The sequence below is a fragment of the Lethenteron reissneri genome, chromosome 31 (assembly GCF_015708825.2).
Source record: "Lethenteron reissneri isolate LAM-NWPU_2019-01 chromosome 31, ASM1570882v1, whole genome shotgun sequence".
Classification (NCBI taxonomy): Eukaryota; Metazoa; Chordata; class Hyperoartia; order Petromyzontiformes; family Petromyzontidae; genus Lethenteron; species Lethenteron reissneri.
The window spans coordinates 4,896,662-4,923,463 of NC_083809.1; the positions used below are offsets into that span (position 1 = coordinate 4,896,662).

Consider the following 26,802-nt stretch of genomic DNA (forward strand, 5'->3'; position numbering starts at 1 on the left):
CCCGCGAAATCATTTGGTGTGGCCCTGCCAAGGCAACCGCAGGCGGCACTCGAAATTCAATAAATCTCGGAGCAAACCTGGAAAAGCAGTTGCGAGTAGCAACATCATCAATACCAGCTAACATCACACGCCTCGCCAAAGAGAAGCAGTTCCAGCCATCACGTTAGGGGTGAGTTAATTAAATGTTTGACCAAATATAACAGGCTAATTTTAAGTTGATAATTTTGTATGGCCCGCGAATGATGTTGTGAATTGCCAAATGGCCCTTGGCAGAAAAAGGTTCCCCACCCCTGATCTAGAGACTCACACACAACCGGTGACTTGTGCCAGGCTGGGTGCACTTAGAGGGCGTGAAGACTAGTGTGGACTGCTCGCTCCTGACAGGTCACGGGACAGAACCTCAAGTGTTGTGGGTTAACGGCTAACTCACTCACACACACAAAGACAAAGGTCCCCCGTATAGACATTATATACTCTTGGGGCAAGTGCTGTTAGCGAGTAAGCACCCATGAAGACCGGCACAGCACTCGATGAGGTGGGTGGCCAACAACCAAGAACCATGCCCGACCGCCTTTGTCTCCCCACTGCCGATGTTTACACACCGCACCAGGTACTCATTTTAGTCGACCTCGGAGCCACAACAAAGACAAAGATCCCCCGTATAGCCTTAACAGACTGTAGGGGCAAGTGCTGTTAGCGAGCACCTATGAAGGCCGGAACGGTACACGAACGAGGGGGTGGGTGGCCAGCACCACGCCCGACCGCCTTTGTCTCCCCAGTGGCGATGTTTACACACCGCGCCAGGTACTTATTTAAGGCTGAGTTGACCTAGGGGAGGCCCAGGACCGGTTCAGATAATCGTCACTGGTGTTAGCCGTGAGCGGGAATCGAACCCGGGTCGCCAGGTTCATAGCGCAGCGTAGCGCTAACCGCTACCGCTCCCCAGAGCCACAATACACACACAGACACACACGCGCGCGTGCAAAATCGTTTGTGAAATAAATTTATTGGGAGCAAATTATGCACGATTGCGCGCGTCTATATTTAAAAAGGAAATTAAAGTTGGATAACATTGGGGGTTAAGGGTACGAAATTCACGGCAACAAGCCGATTCCTATATCGGCTCAGCCTGCACAATGAGAGTTCTGCTTTCGTTTGCAAGAGTCGAACATTGATATTTATTAAAGGCTTCTACGTACATCATGCACCGAAATACTCTCAAAGAACAAAGCATCATTTTCTTAAGTTCGACTATCAAACTATACACGAATATCTCTAGCACTAAACAGAGAACACAGTTTATAATATAGGCAAGAACGATAATGCATGGATTTGTCTTTTTTGTGTGTGTTATTTTTTGTGGATTTTTTTACGTATTTAAATCTCGTATTATTATAAATAACTTTTGACACATCTTTCAAATAAATATATATATCGTACTGACCATAAACAGGATAAAATTGACAATTTTTTGTTTTTTGTTTTGTGTGTTTTTGATCTGTGTTCTTCAGTCACGTCACGTTTCATCGATTGTTTATTACAGGAATCGTGTATTATTAACCAGGGGTGGGGAGGAGGGGGGTGTGGGGATTAGGTGGAGGGGTAAAGATGAGGAGGAGTAGGAACATGAGGAGGTGTATAGAGGAGTAGGAGGATGAGAAGGGGGGGGGGGTAGAGGATGGGGGAGGCGGATATTCCATAGTAACGAACAAAAATGACAGAAAAAAAACACATCACTTTTAAGTGCAATATATGTTTGCTTAATATATATAAAAAAACATAATGATGACATCATAACGTGAAATAAAATAGAATATTTAAATTGTCTCCATCCATCCCGAAAGAAAGAACACAAAACACTTTTTTACTTTTTAAATAAATACTGTGAGATAACGTTGTCACATTCGCTCGCTCTCTCTCGTTTCAAGCATTTTATAAACGAAAAATTCAAGACGCCTTCTCGGTTGACTTTTTCAACGTATATACAATGACCCTGTGAGTTCGAATACATTAACGTCTGGCTTTGTATCGTTATAGTTTATACAAGCACTAAGCATGTAAGGTAGGTAGGTAGTAATAATAATCATAACAATATGAAGTTTGTATGTATATAGGTTACAAAATGTTCCAAATCTTTAACCCTAAGACGACATGGCTGACACAAACAACAAACAAACAGCAACAACAAATGACGTCACTAACTTCATCAACAAACAAACCGCCTATAACTGGTAGAAACCAAAAATATAAGCATGAGTTTTTGTTTGCCTAAGTGGAACTTGTTATATTTTTTCAATTCAACTTGTTAAAAAAAAAATGTGGTTACTTTTCATCAGTTTACCACATTCTTTGAAAGATACAACGCGCGCGTGTGTGTGTAGTTTTTACCCTGTATTTTTAAAGCACACGTTTAAGTGGCGGAGCGTGGGGGTGGGGTACGTCTTACAATCCGGTAAGCGTTGAAGTGTTTCACGCGTCTCTTTGTGTGTGACAGATCAGATTTGTGGAACTCTCCAACTTGCACCAAATATGAGACTCAAACTGATCATTTACAGCGACAACAAAAACAACAAAAACTATATATTTTAAATAAGTGATTGTAAAACAAAACCCCACAACAACAATAACAACTTATCAGTTTGGTCATTGGCTGATCTGAGCTGATTTCACGAAAGGCTGACTCGAGAATTGATCAACGCATTTGTCTGCTTTCATCACCCTGGATTGGAACCCGGGAATTTTTTTCAAGGTTGGCTGGCGGCAACAATGAATAGCGACTCTCCTAATAATGAGCATTGGCCCACTGCTTAGACTGTCACAGTCATCTCATCATCATCCATGGTCTATTCACTGCTGGATGAAGGCCTCATACAAGCCGCAACGACCTCTTACTATCTGGTAGTAATAATAATGATGATCCACCTTGCACCTTGACACGAATATCGACACTCTCATAACCATAGGTGAAATAATTGCGATAATAATATGAATAATAGTTTTATAATAATCGTAGAAACATATTTAGAATCCACCCACATTATCTGGCCATTGCCTGGCTACATTGTCTTTTTAACAAAACAACAAAGAATGCCACGAGAACGTGCAACGTGTACATAACCACACCCCGCGAGTTGCACGTGGTCATTTATAACAAATATCTCAACGTATTGCAAGGGTTTGAAATTATTATTGGAGGATGTGAGAATGAGGATCCATAGCAGAGAGGTTTGACACTTCATAACCATCATCACTACCATCATCATTATCACCATCACCACCAGCATCATCACCATCACCACCACCATCATCACCATCACCACCACCATCATCACCATCACCACCACCATCACCACCACCACCATCACCACCATCACCATCACCACCACCATCATCACCATCACCACCACCATCATCACCATCACTACCATCATCATCATCACCATTACCACTACCATCATCACCTATCACCATCATCACCATCATCATGCTACTGCCCGCGAATATCGTGCTAGATTTGTGTGTATGTATGCACGTGTGTGTGTATGTATGTATGCACGTGTGTGTGTGTATGTATGCACGTGTGTGTGGGGAGCGGTATTGTAGTAGGTGAGCGCGCTGCGCTTCTAACCCAGCGACCCAAGCTCGATGCCAGCTCGCGGCCACCACCAGTGACGATTATCTGAACCGGTCCTGGGCCTCTCCTAGGTCGACTTAGCCTCAAATGAGCAGCTGGTACGATGTGTAAACATCGCCACTGGGGAGACGAAGCCGGCCAGGCGTGGTGCTGGCCACCCACCTCCTCGTGTGCCGTCCCGGCCTTCATAGGTGCTCGCTAACAGCACTTGCCCCAACAGTCTATTAAGGCTATCCGGGGGATCTTTGTGTGTGTGTGTGAGCGCGCGTGTGGGAGCGGTGGCGCCGTGGTTAGCGCGCCGCGCTACGAATCCGGCTGTGACCCGAGTTCTATTACCGCTCACGACCAATACTAGAATCGGTCCTGCGCTTTGTCTAGGTTCACTCATCCTCAAAAGAGTACGGTACCCTGTGCTTTGTGAACATCGCCTACAAGGGAGACAAAGGCGGCTGGGCATGGATTCAAAAGCGTTGGCCATACCACCCCACCGTGTGCCAGACAATGCCATGCCATCCTTAATAGGTGCTCGCTAACAGTGCCAGCTCATTTACCCTGTAAAACTAAACTGAGGATCTGTGCAAGTGTGCGAGTGTATGCATGTCACTGTGTCCTTGTGTGTGCAAGTTAATGCCAATGTATATGTGCGTCTGTGTGCATGTGTGTATGTATGTGTTCTGTGTTTAGACATCAGTACTGGGGAGACGAAGGCGGCCGCGGCGTGATGTTGTACCGTGCCGACCTTCACTCGTGTCCCTCGCGAACAGTCTGATAAAGGCTCAACGGAGGACATTTGTAGTGTGTGTGTGTTCATCGATGTATGCATGTGAGTTGAAGAGTGCATACCTGTCAACCCATACGGCTTAGACGTATTCTTGAACTGGGAAATTGAGTTTTCAGGTCCATACGGCGTACATCCGTTTAAAAACAACAAAAAACACATTTTTTGTCTCTTTGTGTTTCTTCCGTGTGACTTTGTAGGATGAACGTTGAGATGTATAAGGGGCACGGGGTGACCAATAGGGTCTGAATTGGTCTGTAATAAGGTAGGGCACTGATAAGGGGTTGACAGGTATTAGTGTACGTGTGTGTGTATGCGAGTGACGTTGTGTGTCGCCGTGCCAAGCGTGTGCGTAAACATTCGCATCTTTCCTTCACATCGCAAAGGTTTTTCACAGATTTGCCGTACGCCATAGCCCTCTCAGCCCTGCCACGTGTGCCATAGGGAAGCTCATTATGACGTCACTTCCGCCACACCCATCACCTCCCCCCCCCCGGGATCCGCTTCCAAATGACAAGTTGAGGCTCGTTATACGCGCTTCACGCGCCCGATGATTGCTAAACAATTTAAGTGAGTGCGAGGCCTGCAGTGTGTATTTGTGTCTTCGTCTTTGTAAGAATGTGTGTGTGTCTGTTGTCTTCGTACGTGAATTGTTGTATGTGTGAACGTGTGCGTACTGTGCACGTGTGTAGTGAATGTGCGAGTACATGTGTACGTATGTCTTTGTACGTGTATGTGTGTGCATGGATATGTATTTGTGTGTGCACGTGTGTGTATGTGTATGTCAAGGTGTGTGAGTGTGCGTCTACGTACGTGTTTATGCGTGTACGCATGTGTACGTGCGCATGTGTGTACGTGTGTACACTGTTGAGACACAGGCGGCCGGGCATGGTACTGGCCATCGATCTCTTCGTGTGCCATGCCGGCCTTCATAGGTGCTCGCTAACAGTACTTGCCCAGACAGTCTGTTAAGGCTATAGGGGGATCTTTGTCTTTGTGTGTACCTGTGCATCAATGTTACGTGTGTACGCGTGTGCATGTGCGTACGGGCGTTCCACGTGACGTAGAGCGCTGATTCAACATTCTCTACATCAACGTGGGCAATCATCGGGTAAGTTTAGCGTGTAGCAGCAGCCGATTGTACTCACAACAAAGGAATGGGTAAAACTCGGAGAGCAAATGGGGGTTCGTGAAATCTTCCCTGAAACCGCTCGCCCCGCTCAACAACAACAACAAAAAGTGTCAAGGTCCACGCCCCCCGATTGCCCGGTCGCGCAACTTTGTCGCACGCAACCAATCGCCGCAACCGGTTGACTGCAACCGATCGAGATGTCACCGCTGCTGCAACTCCTCGCTCAGATGCGCGTGAAGCAGGTCGCAGGCGATTTTGCGTCGCTCCGCCGACGGAGTAGGACGCCCAGGGCTTTGGGCTCTAACAAACAAAAACATTTTTTTTTCTTCCAAATGTACCCATTGGTGTTCTGATACCACACGCAACAACAAAATCGCTACACCGCCACCAGCAGCAGCAGCAGCAGCAACAACAACAACATTACGAGAGGTCTCCAAATTCCATCATCGTCGTCGTCGTTGCCATCAACGTTTGCGGAACAGGCGTCATCATCATCATCATCAACAATGGAATGTACGTGACACATAAATAACATCGACTTGTATAATAAGTACGCGACTATTGCCTACCAACTCCGTGTTATGTTTTCTTCTTTAATTATAAAGAATCACCCAGCCCCCCCCCCCCTGTCCCCCCACCATCATCATCATCATCCCCTTGGCACTGACCTCATCACACCACACAGGCGACTGTGACCAGCATTGCGGTGCACACACCAGGCTCGCTCTCACTCAAGAGTCTACGCAGTTTAGACGTACGTACGAACGGACTGTCGGGGCAGGTGGGGTGGTTAGCGAGCGCCTATTAAGGCAAGCAAGGCATGTGTGTGACAGAGAGATAGGGTGTGCTAGCGGCAGTGGATTTGCGCGGTGCTGCGCTACGAACCCGGCGAGCCCGAGTTCGAATTCCGCTCACGGCCACCAACGCCAAGTGACGAATATCTGAGCCGGTCCTGCGGCTACCCCGAGGTCGACTCAGCCTCAAATGAGTACCTGGGGCGGTGTGTAAATAAGCACACTGGGGAGACAAAGGCGGCCGGGCATGGTGCTGGCCACCCACCCCATCGCGTGCCGTGCCGGCCTTCATAGGTGCTGCTCGCTAACAGCACTTGTCCGAACAGTCTGATCAGGCTATTCGGGGGATCTTTGTCTTTGACGAGAGAGAGATAGGCGTTGGTGTGGTGTGGCCAGAAATGATCGAGGCTCAACCGACCGACCGACTTTGTCTTCCCCGGTGTGGCCGTTTACGAGGTGCCAAAGTTGAACTCGAGGAAGCCCACACCGGGTTCAAGACTATGCGGTACAAGATAGAGGTGCAGATCCTGCAATGGCATAGAGTAGGGTGATTGACAGGGTCTGGTTGGCTGTGTTGGGTAGCGTTAGGGATAGGGCCAGGTGCCTGGTTAACTGGCTGTAGTAGCCAGTGTAGGTTTAACATTTAGTAGGGTTCTAGCGACCAATATCATTCATTATACAGGTTTTTTTTTGTGGGTTAGATCGCGTAAATATATATACGTGTGTTGTGAAACCCGCCACCACCCGGCACAGCCAACTAGTAAGGTTTGACACGTAAACAGAACGTGGCCAATTCGTCACTAGTACAGCAGCACCGGCGTGTTGGAGAACCGAGCCACAACATTTACAATTTGAAAAAAACCGCTGTATGTAGGGTTAAACGGAGGGTTAATGTCTGGTTAACTGGCTGTGGTGGCTAGTGTTGTTTGGGGTAGGGGTCGTGTTATGGGCTGGTAGTGCTGACTATCGGCACTTGCGCGGACAGTCCGTTCGTCTAAACTAGGTAATAATCTTAATCAAAGATGCCCATTCACCTTAACATACTAACAACTCCCACACTCGTTCATACACTCATGTACACTCATACAAACACTCACATACACTCATACGTACTCATACATGCAATCATTACATCCACTCATACAAAGACAAATATCCCCCGTATAGCCTCGAGCAGACTCTTGGGGCAAGTGCCGCCTGTCACGGCACACAAGGAGAATCACACCCGGCCGCCTTTGTCTCCCTCCTGGCGATGTTTACACGTCGAGCCAGGTACTCATTTATGGCTGAGCCGACCTTGGGGAGGCCCAGGTACCGGTTTGGATAATCGTCACTGGTATTGGCCTTGAGCGGGAATCGAACTCTGGTGGTTGGGTCAGTGGCGCAGCGCGCTAACCGCTGCACCACCGCTCCCCACACACACGAACTCTCATACACTCTGCCTGTCACACACACACGCACTCACCACTGTTTACATATCACAGGTGAATCACCACCACCACCACCACTGTCTCACTTGTCCACCACCACCACCACCACTCATCCAACCTAACCTACACCCCCATCCTACCCCCACCCCTACCCCCACAGCAACATCAACAACAACATCAAACGACAATAACGACGACGACAACAACAACAACAACAACCCCGGAGTCAAACTCCAGACCACTGAGTCTCATCGGGCCCACCTTCTCCGCGTCCTCCCCCACCCCCCCCGTGCCGCTACAGGTGCGTCAGTTTGGGCACATCCTGGAGGCCCGGCGGTGGAGGGTGATGCGACGACAAGTCGGTGTAAGTCGGATGCTGGTTGCAGGCCGCGTGCGGGTGGTGCCCGCCGCTTATCTGTCCGTTAAAATCCAGAGTGACGGGCGACGAGTGGTGATGGCCCGGCGGCGGCAGGTGAGAGAGATTAAACATCGCCGGTCCGGCCGATTCCACGAAGCCGCCGCCGCCGCCGCCTCCGCCGCCTCCCTGCACATACACGGGGCTCCCCGCCTGCTGCAGGCCGCCGCCGCCGCCGCCACCGCCGCAGAAACCGTCGGCGCCCTGCAAGGGGTGCGAGCCGTAGTCGGGCACCATGGGGGCCCCGCCGTAGCGCTTGGGGGTCGGCGGGCAGTTTGTGAGCGCCGCTCCGTACGCGCCCGTGTGGATGCCGTACGCGCTGTGGTGCGACTTGGGGAACGACGTGGGCGAGCTGACGTCGTAGCCGCCTCCGCCCATGAGGCCGCCGTTGCCCAAACCGTGCAGGGGGTTGCCGTAGCCGCCGGGCAACCCGCCGGCGACTCCGCTCAGCTGCGGGCTCCGGCTCGGAGAGTGGCCGCCGCCGGGCGAGCCCATGATGCCCTTGGCCTTCTGGTCCTTCTTGTACTTCATGCGCCGGTTCTGGAACCAGATCTTGATCTGGCGCTCGGTGAGGTTCAGCAGGTTGGCCATCTCGACGCGGCGCGGCCGGCAGAGGTAGCGGTTGAAGTGGAACTCCTTCTCGAGCTCCACCAGCTGGGCGCTGGTGTAGGCGGTGCGCGCACGCTTGGACGGGGGACCCCCCGGCGGGCTCTTGTCTCCACCGCCACCGCCGCCGCACGAGTTCTCTCCTGGTGGTGGTGGTGGTGATGGTGGTGATGGTGATGGTGGTGGTGATGATGGTGATGGTGGTGGTGATGGTGGTGGTGGTGATGGTGATGGTGGTGATGGTGGTGGTGGTGGTGGTGATGGTGGTGATGGTGGTGGTGATGTTGGTGATGGTGGTGGTGGTGGTGATGGTGGTGGTGGTGATGGTGGTGATGGTGGTGGTGGTGATGGTGGTGATGGTGGTGGTGGTAATGGTGGTGATGGTGGTGATGGTAGTTGTGGCGGTGATGGCGGTGGTGGTGATGGTGGTGATGGTGGTGGTGGTAATGGTGGTGATGGTGGTGATGGTGGTGATGGTGATGCGTCCACCATCACCATAGACACGTAGGAGGAGGGGGGGAGTGGGGGGGCAGTCGGGATGGAGGTGAGAGGTGAGTTGGGTTTGGGGAGAGATTTTTTTTGGAGGTGGTTGGTGAGTGAGATTGACAGGTGGGGTGGTGAGTGGGTGATGGATGGAGGGGGGGGGGAGATGGCAGGGAGGGGGGGATGGGGACGTTTAGGAAAAGTGGATGGATGGAAGATGATTTTGGAAATATTGCAGAGAGTAATTGGGGGGGGGGGGTGAGCGTGGATGGTGAGTGGAGGGGGGAGATGAGTTGGAGAGATACGGGGAGATGGACACATCGTGGGGGGGAGGGGGGGGGGGTAAGGTGCAGAGGGGGAGGGGGTGTTTAGTACAGCACAGGCAAAATCATATAGGCAAGGAAATAAATTAAGTAGCACGTATCAACTCCTTTCTTAATTAATGCATTGATTTATTTACGTTATTTAAATATTCCGTGTGCTAATTACATATCGTGTTAACGCATTAACATGTGTTAATGAATTACAATACATTATCCCCTGTACATGAAATAAAGTGTTGGAGTGATCGACTAACATTTGTCTATTGCTGTTGTTTCTGCTGCTGCTGATGACAATGCTGCTCCTGATGATGATACCGCTTCATGATAACGATACTGCTACCATCATCACCATCAGACATGGTCTATCCGCTGCTGTACGAAGGCCTCACCTGCCCGTTGCTGCATGAAGACAACTTAATAAGCAGGACTGCTGGATATAAACCGGGGATCGTAGCCAGAGTCAAGCAAAAACGACGCGACTGAAAAAAAAACACCGAAGCCAACTCAGCTCAGCGTGTCAACGGACACGAAGGCGGTTTTCGAAGGCGGGTCCGCGGAATTGACGTGGGATGCCAAAAATTATTGCCGATGGAGGAGAGTTTTCCGGCAGCCCTCGTTATCCCGACTGAGCCGAAGAGCCGCGTCGGATCAGACGATGTTCGGCAACGGATCGCGACCATCACTTTCGAAGGGAGGGAAGCTGCTTTTGGCGCTCGCGTTGAGTTTGACGGCGCGCACGGAGGATGCCCGTTAGGAAGCGACGGAGTCAATCCCTCACCGTGGTTGCGAGCCGCGGTCTATCCACTGCTTGGACTGAAAACCACCTCCCAAAGCCATCGGCCAATGAATACAACTGAATCTTCTTGGTTCTTTCGGGTAAAGTCACCCACGTAGAAGGGAGATAATGAAATTATAAAAAATAAAACATAATAAAATAATACAATTCTCACGACGTTTCGGCCACAACGCAAGCAGCTGTCCTGAGGTGAAGAACGAGGTCTGTCGGAAAGACAGCGTCTGAATGAACACCACCAAGCTTGGTAGTGCATATTTAAGCTGGGTTAGGGGAGGAAGAGCACCTTGACAAAGGAATTTGCATATCAACAGAGGAATTTAGCATATTTATGGGAAATGCAGATATGGGATTAGTCACTACTTGTGGAATGTGTAGGAAATAAAATACAACTAAACATTTATTTTTCATTTTACCAAGCAAGGCCCACTGAGCTATAGAGCTCTTTTACAGAAGCGACTTGGCCACGAATGATAGTTGAACGAAGTGGGGCTTAATTACTCTAAACGCTTGTTGATTCTAAATGCGCGGAGAAAAACCAGAGGACCCAGAAAAAAATTCCACGCGACCACAGGGAGAACACGCACAGTCCAAATATACAGCAGCATCCGTCAGGGTCGGGATCGGGATCGAACCCACGACGTCCTGTATGGCAGGCGAGTGAGTTAAGATCTAGCCACGGGCCCACACTTACAACAATGTCCGCCAATTCAAAGTTAACTTATCAGGTTAACATTATTCTATCATCGGCATGATCATCATCGTCGGCCGTGATGTACACACTGCTGGATAAAGCTCTCACGAAGCCATCGGCCAATATATCTCACGGACACGGGAACAATTGCAGCGATTGAGGCCAATTTAAAGTGAACTTATTCAACAAGATGAAGTTATTCTTCATCTTCTGCATCATCATCATTGTCGTTATCATTGTCAGGCATTATCAATCCACTGCTGGGTGAATACATCCAGCTATCGACATTTATTGCAGCCCGTCCATGCAATGATCCTAGTAATAATAAGCCATGGTTCCTCCACTGCTGGATGAATGCCTTCCCAAAGCTGCCACCATCCCTTCTCAAGTTCCCAGCGATGTCGCTAAACCATCTCGGCTCCTCCGCGAGAGCCGAGCCCATCGCTCCATCTCCACGGAGAGCGTGACTCTCACAAAGGAACCGACGGAATGTGAGTCTGGATTCAATGGGTTTGCACCAAAATCGCGACTGAGCCAAATGGGGAAGTATGATCAAACAACCCACCCGATGGCTGACACGGCATGTGAGTGAGGCCTTCACGCAGCAGTAAACTGATAATGAGCTTTTTATTTTATTTATTAAATATTAGTAGATTCCCACACGCACGTTGATACCCATAGACTCATAAATACCCACGTGACTCACACAGAGACCCACAGATTCACATAGAGACATTCGCACTAACTCAAAGACCTAAGATCTGCAAAGAGCCGGGTGACCTGAGTTTGAATCCAGGCCATGGCGACAACACCATTGGTGAGCGACTGATAAAGCCAACCCCCCCACCCTCTCCCCCCACGCCTCTTCACCAACCCGCATTGACCAGCGTGGTGAAGTATGCTCAAAACCCCCCACTCTCTCACCCTCCCACCCTCCCATCCTCCACTTCTCCAGCACCTGAAGAGGCCTCGATCCAGCAGTGGATCTGACAAAGCGACTGCCAATTAAAAAGAACAATAATAATCGGCGGCTGCTCAGCGCAGTCCGATCGTGACATTTCGTGGGGGCGTCCCGCGCGGAACGCCCAGCCAGCAGAGAGCAGTGAACCACCCAGTGGCGTCTTCCGAGGTCACTTGCCAGGACCTCAATTATTGAACCACAGTCGAGGGGGCACACCCTGCGCGCCATCGTTTAGGAATAAGTGAGGACTTCCTGGCAACAAAATTAAATCTCATCATTATGAGCAGCAGTTTTTTTTATTATTATTATCGTTACGGAAATGTTTGACTCGCCGACCCTGCGATTATCTAAAGGGTGCTGGGCTGAACCGGCTCGGGTGTAAAACACAAAAACCACGACGTGAGTTATTCGTAACGGAACAAACGAGAACCTCGCTGGAGACCTCCACAAAAACAGTTCTCAACCTTGTTGGGGTCTCATCGGCGAGATGCACGGCCTCTCAAAACGAATGCTGGGTGCCTAGTCACAGCTGTTATTGGCAGGAAGGGCGCTGCGGTGGCTCGGAGATGTTAACTACCTCGCCTTGGTTTGCAGGATGTCGTGGGTTCGATCCCGATCCTGACGCCTGCTGTAGATTTGGAGTTTGCAGGGTCTCTCTCTCTTTTCTCTCGCCGTGGTCGCGTGGATTTTTGTCCGGGTCCTCCGGTTTTTCCCCCTCCCCATTTAGAATCGACGTGCGATTACAGAGTTCTAGATTTGAAGCTTTCGTGACTGCAAGGATTCATATTCTTAGGTGTTTTCGGTAAAGTCACGTAGGTAAAACATTAAAATTAATAATTAATAAATAAATGTTATGTTTTACCGACGTGACTTTACCGAAAACACCTAAGAATACGATTACAGAGTATTTAGCTTCTGCTATAAATGTCCACACGTTGATAAGCCACTTCGTTGAGCTATAATATGGTGGCTCAGGTCGCTTCTGATAAAAAAAAGCTGTATAGGTCAGCGGGACCTTATCTGGTAAAATGAAAATAGTTGAGTAGTTTAGCAATTTAAGTGAGACTTTAACATAAAAAAAAGTTTAATTTGAACACTCCAATCGACACAATAGCCCCCCCTCCCCCCCTGTTGATTGAAAGGGAAACATTTGTGGGGCTCAGTGTGCAAATAAATAAATAGATAAATAAATAGGCTCCAGCTCCATATCTCCATACAATCAAATGTATTATTCCACAACCAAGGGGCCTTCCAGGACAATTGTATGATGATGTATATTGTTGGGTCTTTCGGTAAAGTCACGTAGATAGGTTCAAAGAAAAGAACAAAAAAGAACAAAAAAACTACGACGTTTCGATCGCAACACAAGCGGTCGTCTTCAGGAAAAGGGGGGTTAGCTTCCGAGGCAAACTGTTTATAAAGGGTGTGAAATGGGCGTGGCCCAAATGTCGGCAGCCAATGACAATGTAAGGGGTGGGCAGCCCAACCCGACGGTGGTTGGTTTTCCACCAATCAAAGGGACTGCCAGGTAAAAATTTGCATATTCTTAGGTTTTTTCGGTAAAGTCACGTAGGTAAAACATCAAAATAATAAAAATAAAATAAAATAAAGATCACGACGTTTCGGAGGCAACACAAGTCTCCGTCATCAGGTGGGACCGTCACAGCCAGATCAGCTGCATCAAGTGAGGCAACGATTCAAGATGTAATCCCTTAAAAGCGAGTTGAGGGGGGAGGAGAGGAGATACGTTCCATTCATTGGCTACCACATTCTGATGAGCTCCCCCCCTCTCCTCCCCCCTCAACTCGCTTTTAAGGGATTACATCTTGAATCGCTGCCTCACTTGATGCAGCTAATCCGGCTGTGACGGTCCCACCTGATGACGGAGACTTGTGTTGCCTCCGAAACGTCGTGATCTTTATTTTATTTTATTTTTATTAATTTTGATGTTTTACCTACGTGACTTTACCGAAAAAACCTAAGAATATGAATCCTTGCAGTCACGAAAGCTTCAAATCTAGAAAAAAAAAATTTGCATGTTAACGGAAGATCGCAGAGCCGCAACCAAGAGGCCGGCACGCCAAGTGGCTGTGTTGGTGTGAACCCTGTGAAAGCGCAAGTTTGAAATGTGCGTAAAGCACAAAACTAACATCGGAAGGTGGTAGGATGGGAACATCACAGCCAGCTATGACTTAAACTGGTTGATAACGTCCTTCCATTTCGATTTAAAGCTTTCGTGACTGCAGAGATTCATCTTCTTGGTTCTTTCGGTAAAGTCACGTAGAAGGGAAGTAATAAAATAATAAAAATAAAACATAATAATTTATTTTATTATGTTTTATTTTTATTATTTTATTACTTCCCTTCTACGTGACTTTACCGAAAGAACCAAGAAGAACGTCCTTCCAATGATTGCTCAGTGTGTAGCCATCTTCTCGGTTGAAATTGTGTCTATATATGGAAGGCTTCATGAACGAATCTTTGTTGATAGCCTGTGGGCTTGTAAAGTACCTTCGTCTTAGAGAAATCAATTTCGTGTGAGCCCACCGCATTAAAACAATGAACTGCCACGGTCAAGGTATTGGTCCTACCGTGTTTCAGATCTGCCTTCTGTTCACGAACACGGTCATCATCATGATCATCATTGTCATCTTCAGACATAATCAATGAATTCACTGATTGGAGGTGCATGTGCTGTGGAGAAGGGACATTGCCCGAAACGTTGGCAGTTATATATATATCTTAAGGCCACACAGTGTTGTTGACGAGTGTGTCGAGTTTGCTGTTGTTATTGTTCTTGTTGTTTTGTGTTTGTGCACCGCTGCCAAAGCAGCAGCAGCGGCAGCATCAACAAATAATCTTCTAACGGGATGGAGGCCCTTTTCAACCATACTTCACCATGCTGGTCAATGCGCTGTCCGTGGTGGCGGGTGTGGGGAGTGAATCTTGTGTCCCCTGGTTCATAGCACATTGCGCTAACCACTGTCCCACCACCCATGAATAAATGTCATCTATCTGTATGTCATACATACATCAACTCATTTCTAGAGACCTGCTGTTTAGTGTTAAGTTTGTCGTCCTTCCCCCGCACCGCCGATTAACGCGGTTGGCTGCGTATGGGGCGAAAGAAGTTCAACATTCATACGTGTCTATGTAAGTCAGTGGGTCTCTATGTAAGTCCACTGGTCTCTACGAACAACTTCTGCGTCTCTATTACAGGTTATGAGTCTAGATCTATGGTTCCCTATGTATCTTTATGAGTCTCTGTGCAAGTCTATGGGTCTCTCTGTGAGTCTATGGGTCTCTCTGTGAGTCTATGGGTCTCTCTGTGGTTCTATGGGTCTCTGTGTGAGTTCATGGATCTCTCTGTGAGTTCATGTTTCCCCATGTATCTCTATGGGTCTGTCTGTGAGTCTATAGGTCTCTGTGTAAGTCAATGGGTCTCTCTGTGAGTCTATGGGTCTCTGTGTGAGTTTATGGATCTCTCTGTGAGTTCATGGTTCCCCATGTATCTTTATGGGTCTCTCTGTGAGTCTATGGGTCTCTCTGTGAGTCTATGGGTCTCTGTGTGAGTCGATGGGTCTCTCTGTGAGTCTATGGGTCTCTCTGTGAGTCTATGGGTCTCTATGTGAGTCTATGGGTCTCTGTGTGAGTCTATGGGTCTCTGTGTGAGTTCATGGATCTCTCTGTGAGTTAATGTTTCCCCATGTATCTCTATGGGTCTCTCTGTGAGTCTATGGGTCTCTCTGTGAGTCTATGGGTCTCTCTGTGAGTCTATGGGTCTCTGTGTGAGTTTATGGATCTCTCTGTGAATTCATGGTTCCCTGTGTATCTCTATGGGTCTCTGTGTACGTCTATGGGTCTCTCTGTGAGTCTATGGGTCTCTGTGTGAGTCTATGGGTCTCTGTGTGAGTTCATGGTTCCCCATGTATCTCTATGGGTCTCTGTGTAAGTCTATGGGTCTCTCTGCGAGTCTATGGGTCTCTGTGTGAGTTTATGGATCTCTCTGTGAGTTCATGGTTCCCTGTGTATCTCTATGGGTCTCTGTGTAAGTCTATGGGTCTCTCTGTGAGTCTATGGATCTCTCTGTGAGTCGATGGGTCTCTGTGTAAGTCTATGGATCTCTCTGTGAGTCTGTGGATCTCTGTCTGAGTTCATGGATCTCTGTGTATCTCTATGGGTCTCTGTGTAAGTCTATGGGTCTCTCTGTGAGTCTATGGGTCTCTGTCTGAGTTCATGGATCTCTGTGTGAGTTCATGGTTCCCTTTGTATTCCTTCGGGTCTCTGTGTATCTCCCCCACATACCCCTCCCCCTGGACCTACTACTGACCCATACACCTGTCCCTCTCACACACAAAAGGCAAAGACCCCCCACACCCCCGCATCACCTTTAACAGACTGTTGGGGCAATTGCTGTTAGTGAGCACCTATGAAGGCCGGCACAGCACACGAGGGGGTGGGTGGCCAGCACCACGCCCGACCGCCTTCGTCTCCTCCGGTGGCGATGTTTACCCACCGCACCAGCTACTCATTTGAGGCTGAGTCGACCTAGGGGAGGACCAGCCCCAGTTCAGATAATCCTCACCGGGGGCTGGCCTTGAGCGGGGGGTGTGGCGGCGGTTAGTAGCGCGGCTGCTACTAACCGCTGCGCCACCGCTCCCCGCACGCACACACAGCACGGACCACCATCCCCTCCGCGGCAGCGTCTCCATGCAGCCGCGTGCGCTAAACACGAACCACCCCCCCCCCCCCCGTTACCACGTGGCCCTTCTCACTTTCAAAGCCGAGTCAGCCGCGACGCTTCATCCGTCTCTCTTGTGTTCCCCCCCTCCCCCGCCCCTCCCCCGCCCCTCCCCCGCCCCTCCCCCGCCCCTCCCCCGTGCACCACCTACCCCCCCCCACCTCTCCTCCTCCCCTTGGAATCCCCCACCTCAGCGAGGTTTCTCTGTTTGTCGTCTAAACTTGCTCCACGCCATAGCCCTTGAGCCCAGCCAGACACAGGTATGTGTTTCACTTGTCCGCGCACCCATTAAGCACGGGGGAGACAAAGGCGGCTGGGCATGGTTGCTAGCCCAGACTGTTGAAGAAAACAATTGCAAAGAAATAAAAAATATATATTTGGCCCTTCTCCACAGCACATGCACCTTCAATCAGTGGATTGATTATGGCTGATGATGATCATCATCATACAATTGTCCTGGAAGGCCCCTGGGTTGTAGAATAATACATATTTAATTTGATGGGGATATGGAGCTAATTTATCTATCGTGTAGATGGGAGTGTTCAAACGAAACTATTTGTGAGAGGCATTGGGTCTCTGTGTGTCTCTCTCTGTGTGTCTCTGTGTGTCTCTCTCTGTGTGTCTCTGTGTTGTCTCTCTCTGCTTGTGTGTCTGTCTGTGTGTCTATGTTGTGTGTGTCTCTCTTTGTGTGTCTCTGTGTGTCTCTCTCTGTGTGTCTCTGTGTTGTCTCTCTCTGCTTGTGTGTCTGTCTGTGTGTATGTCTCCGTGTTGTGTGTCTCTCTCTGTGTGTCCTCTCTCTGTGTTGTCTCTGTGTGTCTATGTTGTGTGTCTCTCTGTGTGTCTATGTGTTGTCTCTCTGCTTGTGTCTGTCTGTGTGTCTCCGTGTCTGTGTTTTGTCTCTACTCTCAAATTTAGCTCTACCTGATGACGATTGCTTGTGTTGCAATCGAAACGTCGTACTCTATTATTTAATCTATTTTCTTTCCACGTGACTTTACCGAAAGAACCAAAGAGTATTTTTCAGATGTTCAAGTTTCACTTACATGAGCTAAACTACTCACCTATTTTTTGTTTCACCAGGTAAGGCCACTGAGCAAGCATTTCAGCTCCTTTTGCCAGGAGCGACCTGGCCATCACGAATGACAGCCCAACGAAGTGGTTTTGCTATCACGCGGACATTTGTAGCAGAAGCCACATACTTGATTCTAACCGTGGAGGGAAGCACCTGGAGGGAAAACTCGGAGGAGCCGGGGACAAAATCCACAGGACCACGGGGGGAGAGAGAGAGAGACATGCAAACTCTAACTATACAATCTAGATTTGAAGTTTTCGTGACTGCAGGGATCCATACTCTTTGGTTTTTTTCGGTAAAGTCACGTAGGTAGAAAATAAAATAAATTAAATCACGACGTTTCGTTTGCAACACAAGCAATCGTCATCAGGTGGGAAAACCACGGCAAGAAAATTATTCAGCAAAAAAAATGTTCTTCAGCAAAATTATTTTTCTTGCTGTGCTTTTCCCACCTGATGACGATTGCTTGTGTTGCAATCGAAACGTCGTGATTTAATTTATTTTATACCTACGCGACTCTTAACTATACAGGCGTCAGGGTCGGGGATCGAACCCGCATGAAATGAGTGCGATTATAAAGTCAAATCACTCATATTGGCAGTGGAAATAAATCCGCGCGACTCGTGTCAACTTAGGTCGCACTGCTATCGGTACGTAGTCCCCAGGTGGATTATATATCGGATGTGCCTTTGTATTTATGCTATCGAATGGTCCTGGGCCTCCCAATGGGGAGACAAAGGCGGCCACCCACTCCTTCGTGTGCCGTGCCAGGCTTCGTAGGTGCTACTCGCTAACAGCACTTGGCCAAAAAACATCTGTAAGGCTATACGGGGGAACTTTGTCTTTGTTGACCAGTTCAAATGCCTTTGGGGTACACTTATCGCTAATGTGTACAAATGAAGTCATAGATTGCCTATACAATAAGTCTTGCTGACACAGCAAGTTTCTACAGCCCATTACACACACACAGTACACACACACACGCAATAACCCCTTAGGCTGATATGTACGGGCTTATTCATTTAACCTTCACACACACCCGGTTCAATTACATTGATTTCTTTTCTATTAAATGTGTCGTCTGTGAAAGTCAGTTCTGTGTGTTCAGCCGTACGGGCATTCGTTTAAAAAACGTTCGCCAATCTCACGCTAAGCATCGCCCGTTATGTTCACAGCTCGTCTGTACAGAACCCAGGCGCAGGTCGTTTCAAAACAATTGGCTTTTCTCTCTCCCTCCCCCCCCACCACCAATTATATTCCAACGAGTTGGCCTGTGGCCGCAATCTACGGTACTAAAGCTACGCTGTTTCCGGCTGCACGTATCTGATGATTCTAAGATTTGAAACGTAAATTAACAGACGAGTTCAGCCTCTGTGGGCCCTCAACCCTATCCTCTGAAGGCCCCAAGCCTTCATCTGTGGGCCACAAGCCTTCCTCTGAGGGCCACAAGCCTTCCTCTGAGGGCCACAAGCCTTCCTCTGAAGGTACCAAGCCTTCATCTGAAGGCCCCAAGCCTTCATCTGAAGGTCCCAAGCCTTCATCTGAAGGCCACAAGCCTTCATCTGAAGGTCCCAAGCCTTCATCTGAAGGCCCCAAGCCTTCATCTGAAGGTCCCAAGCCTTCATCTGAGGGCCACAAGCCTTCCTCTGAAGGCCCCAAGCCTTCCTCTGAAGGCCACAAGCCTTCATCTGAAGGCCACAAGCCTTCATCTGAAGGCCCCAAGCCTTCATCTGTAGGCCCCAAGCCTTCATCTGAAGGCCACAAGCCTTCATCTGAAGGCCCCAAGCCTTCATCTGAAGGCCCCAAGCCTTCCTCTGAAGGCCACAAGCCTTCATCTGAAGGCCCCAAGCCTTCATCTGAAGGCCACAAGCCTTCATCTGTAGGCCCCAAGCCTTCCTCTATAAGCCCCAACTCTTCCTTTGCACCTTTCCTTTTTAGGACCCGCCCCTTTGTATATAGGCCCCACCCTTTTATGATTCGGTCCCACCCCTTCTGCCCAGACACAGCCGGTAAGGGTGGGGTCAGTGGGGGTGGGTGGGGTCAGTGGGGGTGGGTGGGGTCACAGGGGGCTAGGGGCGAGGCAGCTTCCTGACTATCGAAAAATCAGCAGTGGAGATGGAGTGCGATAAAATCAGCTTGCGTGTAAAAGCCTTCATCTAGCAATGGATTGACCATGGCTGATGATGATGAATGATCATGCTGATAATAGCGTGCTATTGGCGGAATCGTGATGACGAAGCACCCCACCCCGGGTGTTTGAGAACTGTCCCGCGTAAGTGGATAACGCAGAGCTACATCTGAGATCCCTGCAAGATCGGCAGTTCACGAGCGCTGATTGAAGAAAGCCCGAGTCTGTTGACGAGACGCCGTGTGTTGGAACCGGTTCCAGAGTTTGCTTGTCTTGAATCAATGCCGTTGAAATGATGCACTATGGAATGGCCGTCCGGCTGACGGAATGTGTAAAAAAACTAAATAAATAAAAATATTTTTACCTGGAGCAATGGATTATATGACGGCGACACATTGCCCGCTGATGTATACTGTATCAGTAATCGGTAAGAGTCATCGACTACGAAAACAAATGGGAGCTCTAATCCAAATCGACATAAACGCCCCCCCTCCAACTATTCCTGGTATAGCCTCCTCCACTTTACCCAGGGTGACAGTGAGGTCACGAAAGTTCAAAAGTTCAAATATGGTGACCCTCCTCCCCTCGTCCTCCTCGTTCCTAACTCCCCACCTCCCCCACCCCAGCTGCATTCCTGAGCCAAAGGCGTTAACAAACTTTGTTAGCGGGTCCCCGCGATCCATCTCCCGGTGTTTACCACTCACCGCTATTCACACGCAAAGCATTCAGGAGCGGTGACTAGGAGATGTTAACCACCTCGCCTGGGGCACAGGAGCTCGTGGGTGCGATCCCGACCCTGACGCCTGCTGTATATATGGAGTTTGCGTGTCTCTCTGATCATCATCACCGTGGCTTGGAGATGTTAACTACCTCGCCTGGGGCACAGGAGCTCGTGGGTGCGATCCCGACCCTGACGCCTGCTGTATATATGGAGTTTGCGTGTCTCTCTGATCATCATCACCGTGGCTTGGAGATGTTAACTACCTCGCCTGGGGCACAAGAGCTCGTGGGTGCGATCCCGACCCTGACGCCTGCTGTATATATGGAGATTGCGTGTCTCTCTGATCATCATCACCGTGGCTTGGAGATGTTAACTACCTCGCCTGGTGCACAGGAGCTCGTGGGTGCGATCCCGCCCCTGACGCCTGCTGTATATATGGAGTTTGCGTGTCTCTCTGATCATCATCACCGTGGCTTGGAGATGTTAACTACCTCGCCTGGGGCACAGGAGCTCGTGGGTGCGATCCCGACCCTGACAGCCGTCTGTTTTCGAGTTTCCATGGTCTCCTCGTGGTCGTGTGGATTTGTCTCGGGGTCCTCCAGTGTAATCTCCTCCACATTCAGAATCAACGTCACGCATTTCAAAGTTATTTTGGCGACTGCTGTGCATTTACACGCGACGAAGAGCCGCTTCGTCGAGCGATCACTCGTGTTAATTCTAGATTTGAAGCTTTCGTGACTGCAAGGATTCATACTCGTAGGTTTTTTTCGGTAAAGTCACGTAGGTAAAAATAAAATAAAAGTAATAATATTTTTTATAAAAATGATAATAGAAATAAAATAATAAATGACGACGTTTCGGAGGCACGAAACGTCGTGATTATCATTTGTATAACTTTTTTTCATTAAAATTTTTATTTTTACTTTTACCTACGTGACTTTACCGAAAAAACCTAAGAGTACGACCATTTGTGGCCAGGTCACTTCTGAAAAAGAGCTTTACAGCTCAGTGGGCCTTACCTGGTAAAATAAAATAAGATTTTTTAAAAATATATAGTTTATAGTCAGGCGATCGGTGTGAGGCTAAGTGGGTTACAGCGACTTCTGATTTCAATACGGCTGCTGATGTAGATGCAGAGCAACAACTACAATTTCACATTTAGGTGGCCAAGCCAGAAACCTGCGTCAGGAGCAACGGAGTGGTGGTGCATCGCTGTGGTGCCCACCTTGGTGTTTGTGGATCGGGGCATCGCGTCATTAGACGTCGCTGCCGTCTGTTCTGGGTGACCCACAGTCGATTCCAAAGAACACAGGATGAGATGTTACTATCCTTTGTGCAAGCACTTCCAAGAGTTCATGAACAGTGAGCCTGGTGAAATTTGGGGAGCGCATCGTCAGTAGTGACCCTTTGGTTCCTAGGGTGTTTCGGCCTTTCATACTATACACCCTCTCCAAAGGCGGCCAGCGACAGTGTGATCAATCCTACGCTTGCGTCCCATTCCCAATTAGTCATAGGAGTTGCCTTGTTGTTGATAGCCAACATCCCATGGGACTATGCATGGCAGGGGCGTCCTCCTCCCTGAGTCCAGCACAATGCTACCGGATAGTTTAACATTTTCCAATTGTATATGCCATGCATACACATTCTTAGTCATATTCACGTATGTACCTAACATGATACATCTATCGGTCTACGTACAATCATATAGGCAGTCATCTCTACATAGTACCATATAAACCCACGGTGACTGAGTTGGTGGCAGTTGTGGTGGTGATAGTGACAGCGGTGGTAGCAGTAGTGGTGTTGGCGATCGTGTTGCTGATGGTGATGATGTTGTGAACGCTGATGACGGAGGTGCTGCTGCCGTTATAATAATGTTGACATTCGTGGCGATGTGATAGAGGTGACGATTGTGGGAGTGGCGATGGTGAACATGGTGACGATGGTGGTGGTAGTGACTCTGATGTCTGGGTGTTGCTGTGTCTCGAACGTAACACCTCTTCTCCTACACCTCGCTTCAGCTCTCGGTGCCAAAATCCAGCACGTGGCACTGGGATCCACTGATTCTCACACCTCGAGCCCAGATGGCTCTTGCGCCCAACCCCAGCAGAGGAATGTGAAATTCCCAACGCCGGCTCAGAATCAGAGTCAGGTTGTTTGTTGATACTACTGCGGGAGGAATCCGATGAGCTATGAAGCTCTTTTTTCACAGGCGTCCAGTACGGGGGGCGGGGTCAGAAAGTGACAACGACAAGAAATACAAAAAAACACGACGGGAGTTCAGAGCAGAGGAAAGGTAAACAGATCACTAGAAAAAAAGTTTAAGGTAAAAATACAAAACAAACGATGTTTTGCGTTAAATTTTGATTTAGAGCTTTCGTGACTGCAGGGATTCATATTCTTGGTTCTTTCGGTAAAGTCACGTAGAAGGGAAATAATAAAATAATATGAATATAAAACAATACATATTCTCACGACGTTTCGACTGCAACACAAGCAATCGTCATCAGGTGTGAAATCCACAGCATGTAAAAACCGCCACTTTTTTCAAACTCTCTTGCTGTGGATTTCACACCTGACGATGATTGCTTGTGTTGCAGTCGAAACGTGAGAATTTGTATTGTTTTATATTTATATAATTTTATTATTTCCCTTTCACGTGACTTTACCGAAAGAACCAAGAAGATGTTTTACGTTACCAGGTAAAGGGTAAAGCCCAGAGGGCCATGAGCTTCCTTCTCAGAAACGACTTGGCCATCACGAATGATAGCTCAACGAAGTGGCTCATCATCATCATCGTGATCATCATCCTTCATAGCAGCAGCCAACAGAGTCTATCGGCTACAACACTTCCTCGACGCTTGCTGCAGCAGAGAGGCACCTGGTCGACAACTGCGCTTCAGTTCAGTTTCACGAAAACGGTCTCGGTAAATGTTCCCCCCCCCCACCCACCACCCACCTCGCCTGACCACCAAACCTCAATTTGACCCCCCCCACACCCCTCCACCACCCCCCCCCCTCCAAAAACCCCCAAAAATAAAGATGTTTGGGGTTTTAATATTTTTTTTGTGAAATTTAAACGAGGATGCAGCGGCCCTGCCCCCCATCTTTCTATCTCCCTGCTTTTCACAACCGGTTGAGTTTACGTTTGACGGTGCGCGCACTTTCACGACGCGATGTAACGGGCCCGCGTGTTGCCTCAATGAAAAAAGAAAATCAACGAAGGTTAAAACACACGAGACAAATTGGCAGAGATTTTTTCCAAATTGGGACCCCCACACACTCCCCCCCCCCGCCCTCCGTCTTCCATACGATTGGCGTAGTGAAATATTTTGGTCACAAATATATTTTTTTACACCTTGGTCAAAGGAAGGTCAGAGATCATAGATAGTTCGTAATCAATACCGAAATCCGCTCTGACTCAAACTCGCATGACCAACATCTGCCCAAGCAAGCGCTGCGAGTGACGGACTGACTCACCGACTGACCAATTTCATCTCCCTGTGTTGTTCGTGCAGTCACTGGTGACTGGCTGAGATCATCAACTCACTACGAGACTCGAGAACCCCGTTTGATCACAACCCAAGTCATGCCTGTGGGCTTGTACGTGAGTCTATGAGTATGTGAGCTTGTGGGCTTGTACGTGAGTCTATGAGTATGTGAGCCTGTGGGCTTGTATTTGAGTCTATGAGTATGTGAGCCTGTGGGCTTGTACGGGAGTCTATGAGTATGTGAGCTTGTGGGTTTGTACGTGAGTCTATGAGTATGTGAGTCTGTGGGCTTGTACGGGAGTCTATGAGTATGTGAGTCTGTGGGCTTGTACGTGAGTCTATGAGTATGTGAGCTTGTGGGTTTGTACGTGAGTCTATGAGTATGTGAGCCTGTGGGCTTGTACGTGAGTCTATGAGTATGTGAGCCTGTGGGCTTGTACGTGAGTCTATGAGTATGTGAGCCTGTGGGCTTGTATGTGAGTCTATGAGTATGTGAGCCTGTGGCCTTATACGTGAATCTATGAGTACGTGAGTCTGTGGGCTTGTACGTGAGTCTATGAGTATGTGAGCCTGTGGGCTTGTACGTGAGTCTATGAGTATGTGAGCCTGTGGGCTTGTATGTGAGTCTATGAGTATGTGAGCCTGTGGCCTTATACGTGAATCTATGAGTACGTGAGTCTGTGGGCTTGTACGTGAGTCTATGAGTATGTGAGCCTGTGGGCTTGTACGTGAGTCTATGAGTATGTGAGCCTGTGGGCTTGTATGTGAGTCTATGAGTATGTGAGCCTGTGGGCTTGTACGTGAGTCTATGAGTATGTGAGCCTGTGGGCTTGTACGTGACTCTATTAGTATGTGAGCCTGTGGGCTTGTACGTGAGTCGATGAGTATGTGAGCCTGTGGGCTTGTACGTGAATCTATGAGTATGTGAGCCTGTGGGCTTGTACGTGAGTCTATGAGTATGTGAGCCTGTGGGCTTGTATGTGAGTCTATGAGTATGTGAGCCTGTGGGCTTATACGTGAATCTATGAGTACGTGAGTCTGTGGGCTTGTACGTGAGTCTATGAGTATGTGAGCCTGTGGGCTTGTACGTGAGTCTATGAGTATGTGAGCCTGTGGGCTTGTACGTGAGTCTATGAGTATGTGAGCCTGTGGGCTTGTATGTGAGTCTATGAGTATGTGAGCCTGTGGGCTTGTACGTGAGTCTATGAGTATGTGAGCCTGTGGGCTTGTATGTGAGTCTATGAGTATGTGAGTCTGTGGGCTTGTACGTGAGTCGATGAGTATGTGAGCCTGTGGGCTTGTATGTGAGTCTATGAGTATGTGAGCCTGTGGGCTTGTATGTGAGTCTATGAGTATGTGAGTCTGTGGGCTTGTATGTGAGTATATGAGTATGTGAGCCTGTGGGCTTGTACGTGAGTCTATGAGCATGTGAGTCTGTGGGCTTGTATGTGAGTTTATGAGTGTCTATGGGAGTGTGTGGGCTTCTATATGAGTCTATGAGTATCTACGGGAGCCTGTGGGCTTGTATGTGAATCTTTGAGTATCTATGCGAGTGTGTGGGCTTCTATGTGAGTATGAGTATCTATGCGAGTCCATGAGTATCTATGTGAGTCTGTGGGCTTCTATGTGAGTCTATGATTATCTTCGCGAGCCTGTGGGCTTCTATATGAGTCTATGAGTATCTATGGGAGTCTGTGGGCTTTTATATGTGAGTCTAAATGGTTCTCGATGATGAAAAACAAGAATAGGTATTACCCCTTCTGAAAATAAAACAGGTGTTAAGATATTGAAACACCAAAATATACATTGCAAGGCATCAAGTCTACATTAACCACACGTACTTGTGGTGAGCATGCAAACAAACATGGGCATTGTCCTTGAAACTGATTGGCCCACACCAGAGACAAGTCTCGTTTTTTTATGTCCTTGTCTCACCAGGCGACATTTTCCCCCAGTATCAAATGTCCCTCAGTGTTCTCGATATTAAGTCTTTGAGTCTCTGTGTGAGTCTATGGATCTCTTTGTGAGGCTAAGGGTCTCTTCGGCGAGTCCAACAAATGCGAGTCTCTCGGAGAGTCTACGACTCTCGACAGTAAATCTGCAGGGATCGACGTCATTCTCAGGGTGTCTTTATAGGTCCACGGGTTCCTACGTTAAGCCACGAGCTATCGGTATTCGAAGCTCAATGTTTTATGAGTGTGCCACGTGCCCATTGAGGCATCTGCACATCCCCCCCCCCCTCCCAGTGCTGGGTTATCTTAGTGGCACAAGTAGCTACATATGTAGTAGCTACGGGCCCCGCACTTGCAAGGGCCCCGCGCTAAATGCTTTCAAGCTATCAATTCCGGCTCAGTGATTTTACACTTGCTCTAATACTATAGTACTATACTGCCTTCAACTTTTTTTTTTCATGAACGACTGGGTGTTTAAGGTTAGACATTTGTCGTATTTGCCTGTATAGCAAATGAAAAAATAGAACTACTTTACTATGCAAGTAAACATTTAGTGTTTTAATATTTACGTTTTTTTATATTTAGGGCCCCTTTATAACATATGCTACAGGCCCCGCACTAGCTTAATCCGGAACTGCCGCCCCCCCCCCTCTA

At 48.5% G+C, this 26,802-nt stretch overlaps 1 protein-coding gene across 6 annotated transcripts in view; it reads right to left on the reverse strand.

Moving 5' to 3' along the window:
• Positions 1-987: 987 nt before the first annotated feature.
• The window catches only part of LOC133349703 (homeobox protein Hox-B3a-like), a 355,311-nt gene continuing 329,496 nt past the window's right edge, over positions 988-26,802 (reverse strand). For all 6 annotated transcript variants that reach the window (XM_061563380.1, XM_061563378.1, XM_061563376.1 and 3 more), the window contains one exon: positions 988-8,932. In XM_061563380.1, coding sequence (XP_061419364.1) covers positions 8,064-8,932 — 869 coding nt within the window. In that variant the 3' untranslated portion in view covers positions 988-8,063. The remainder of the gene's footprint in view (positions 8,933-26,802) is intronic.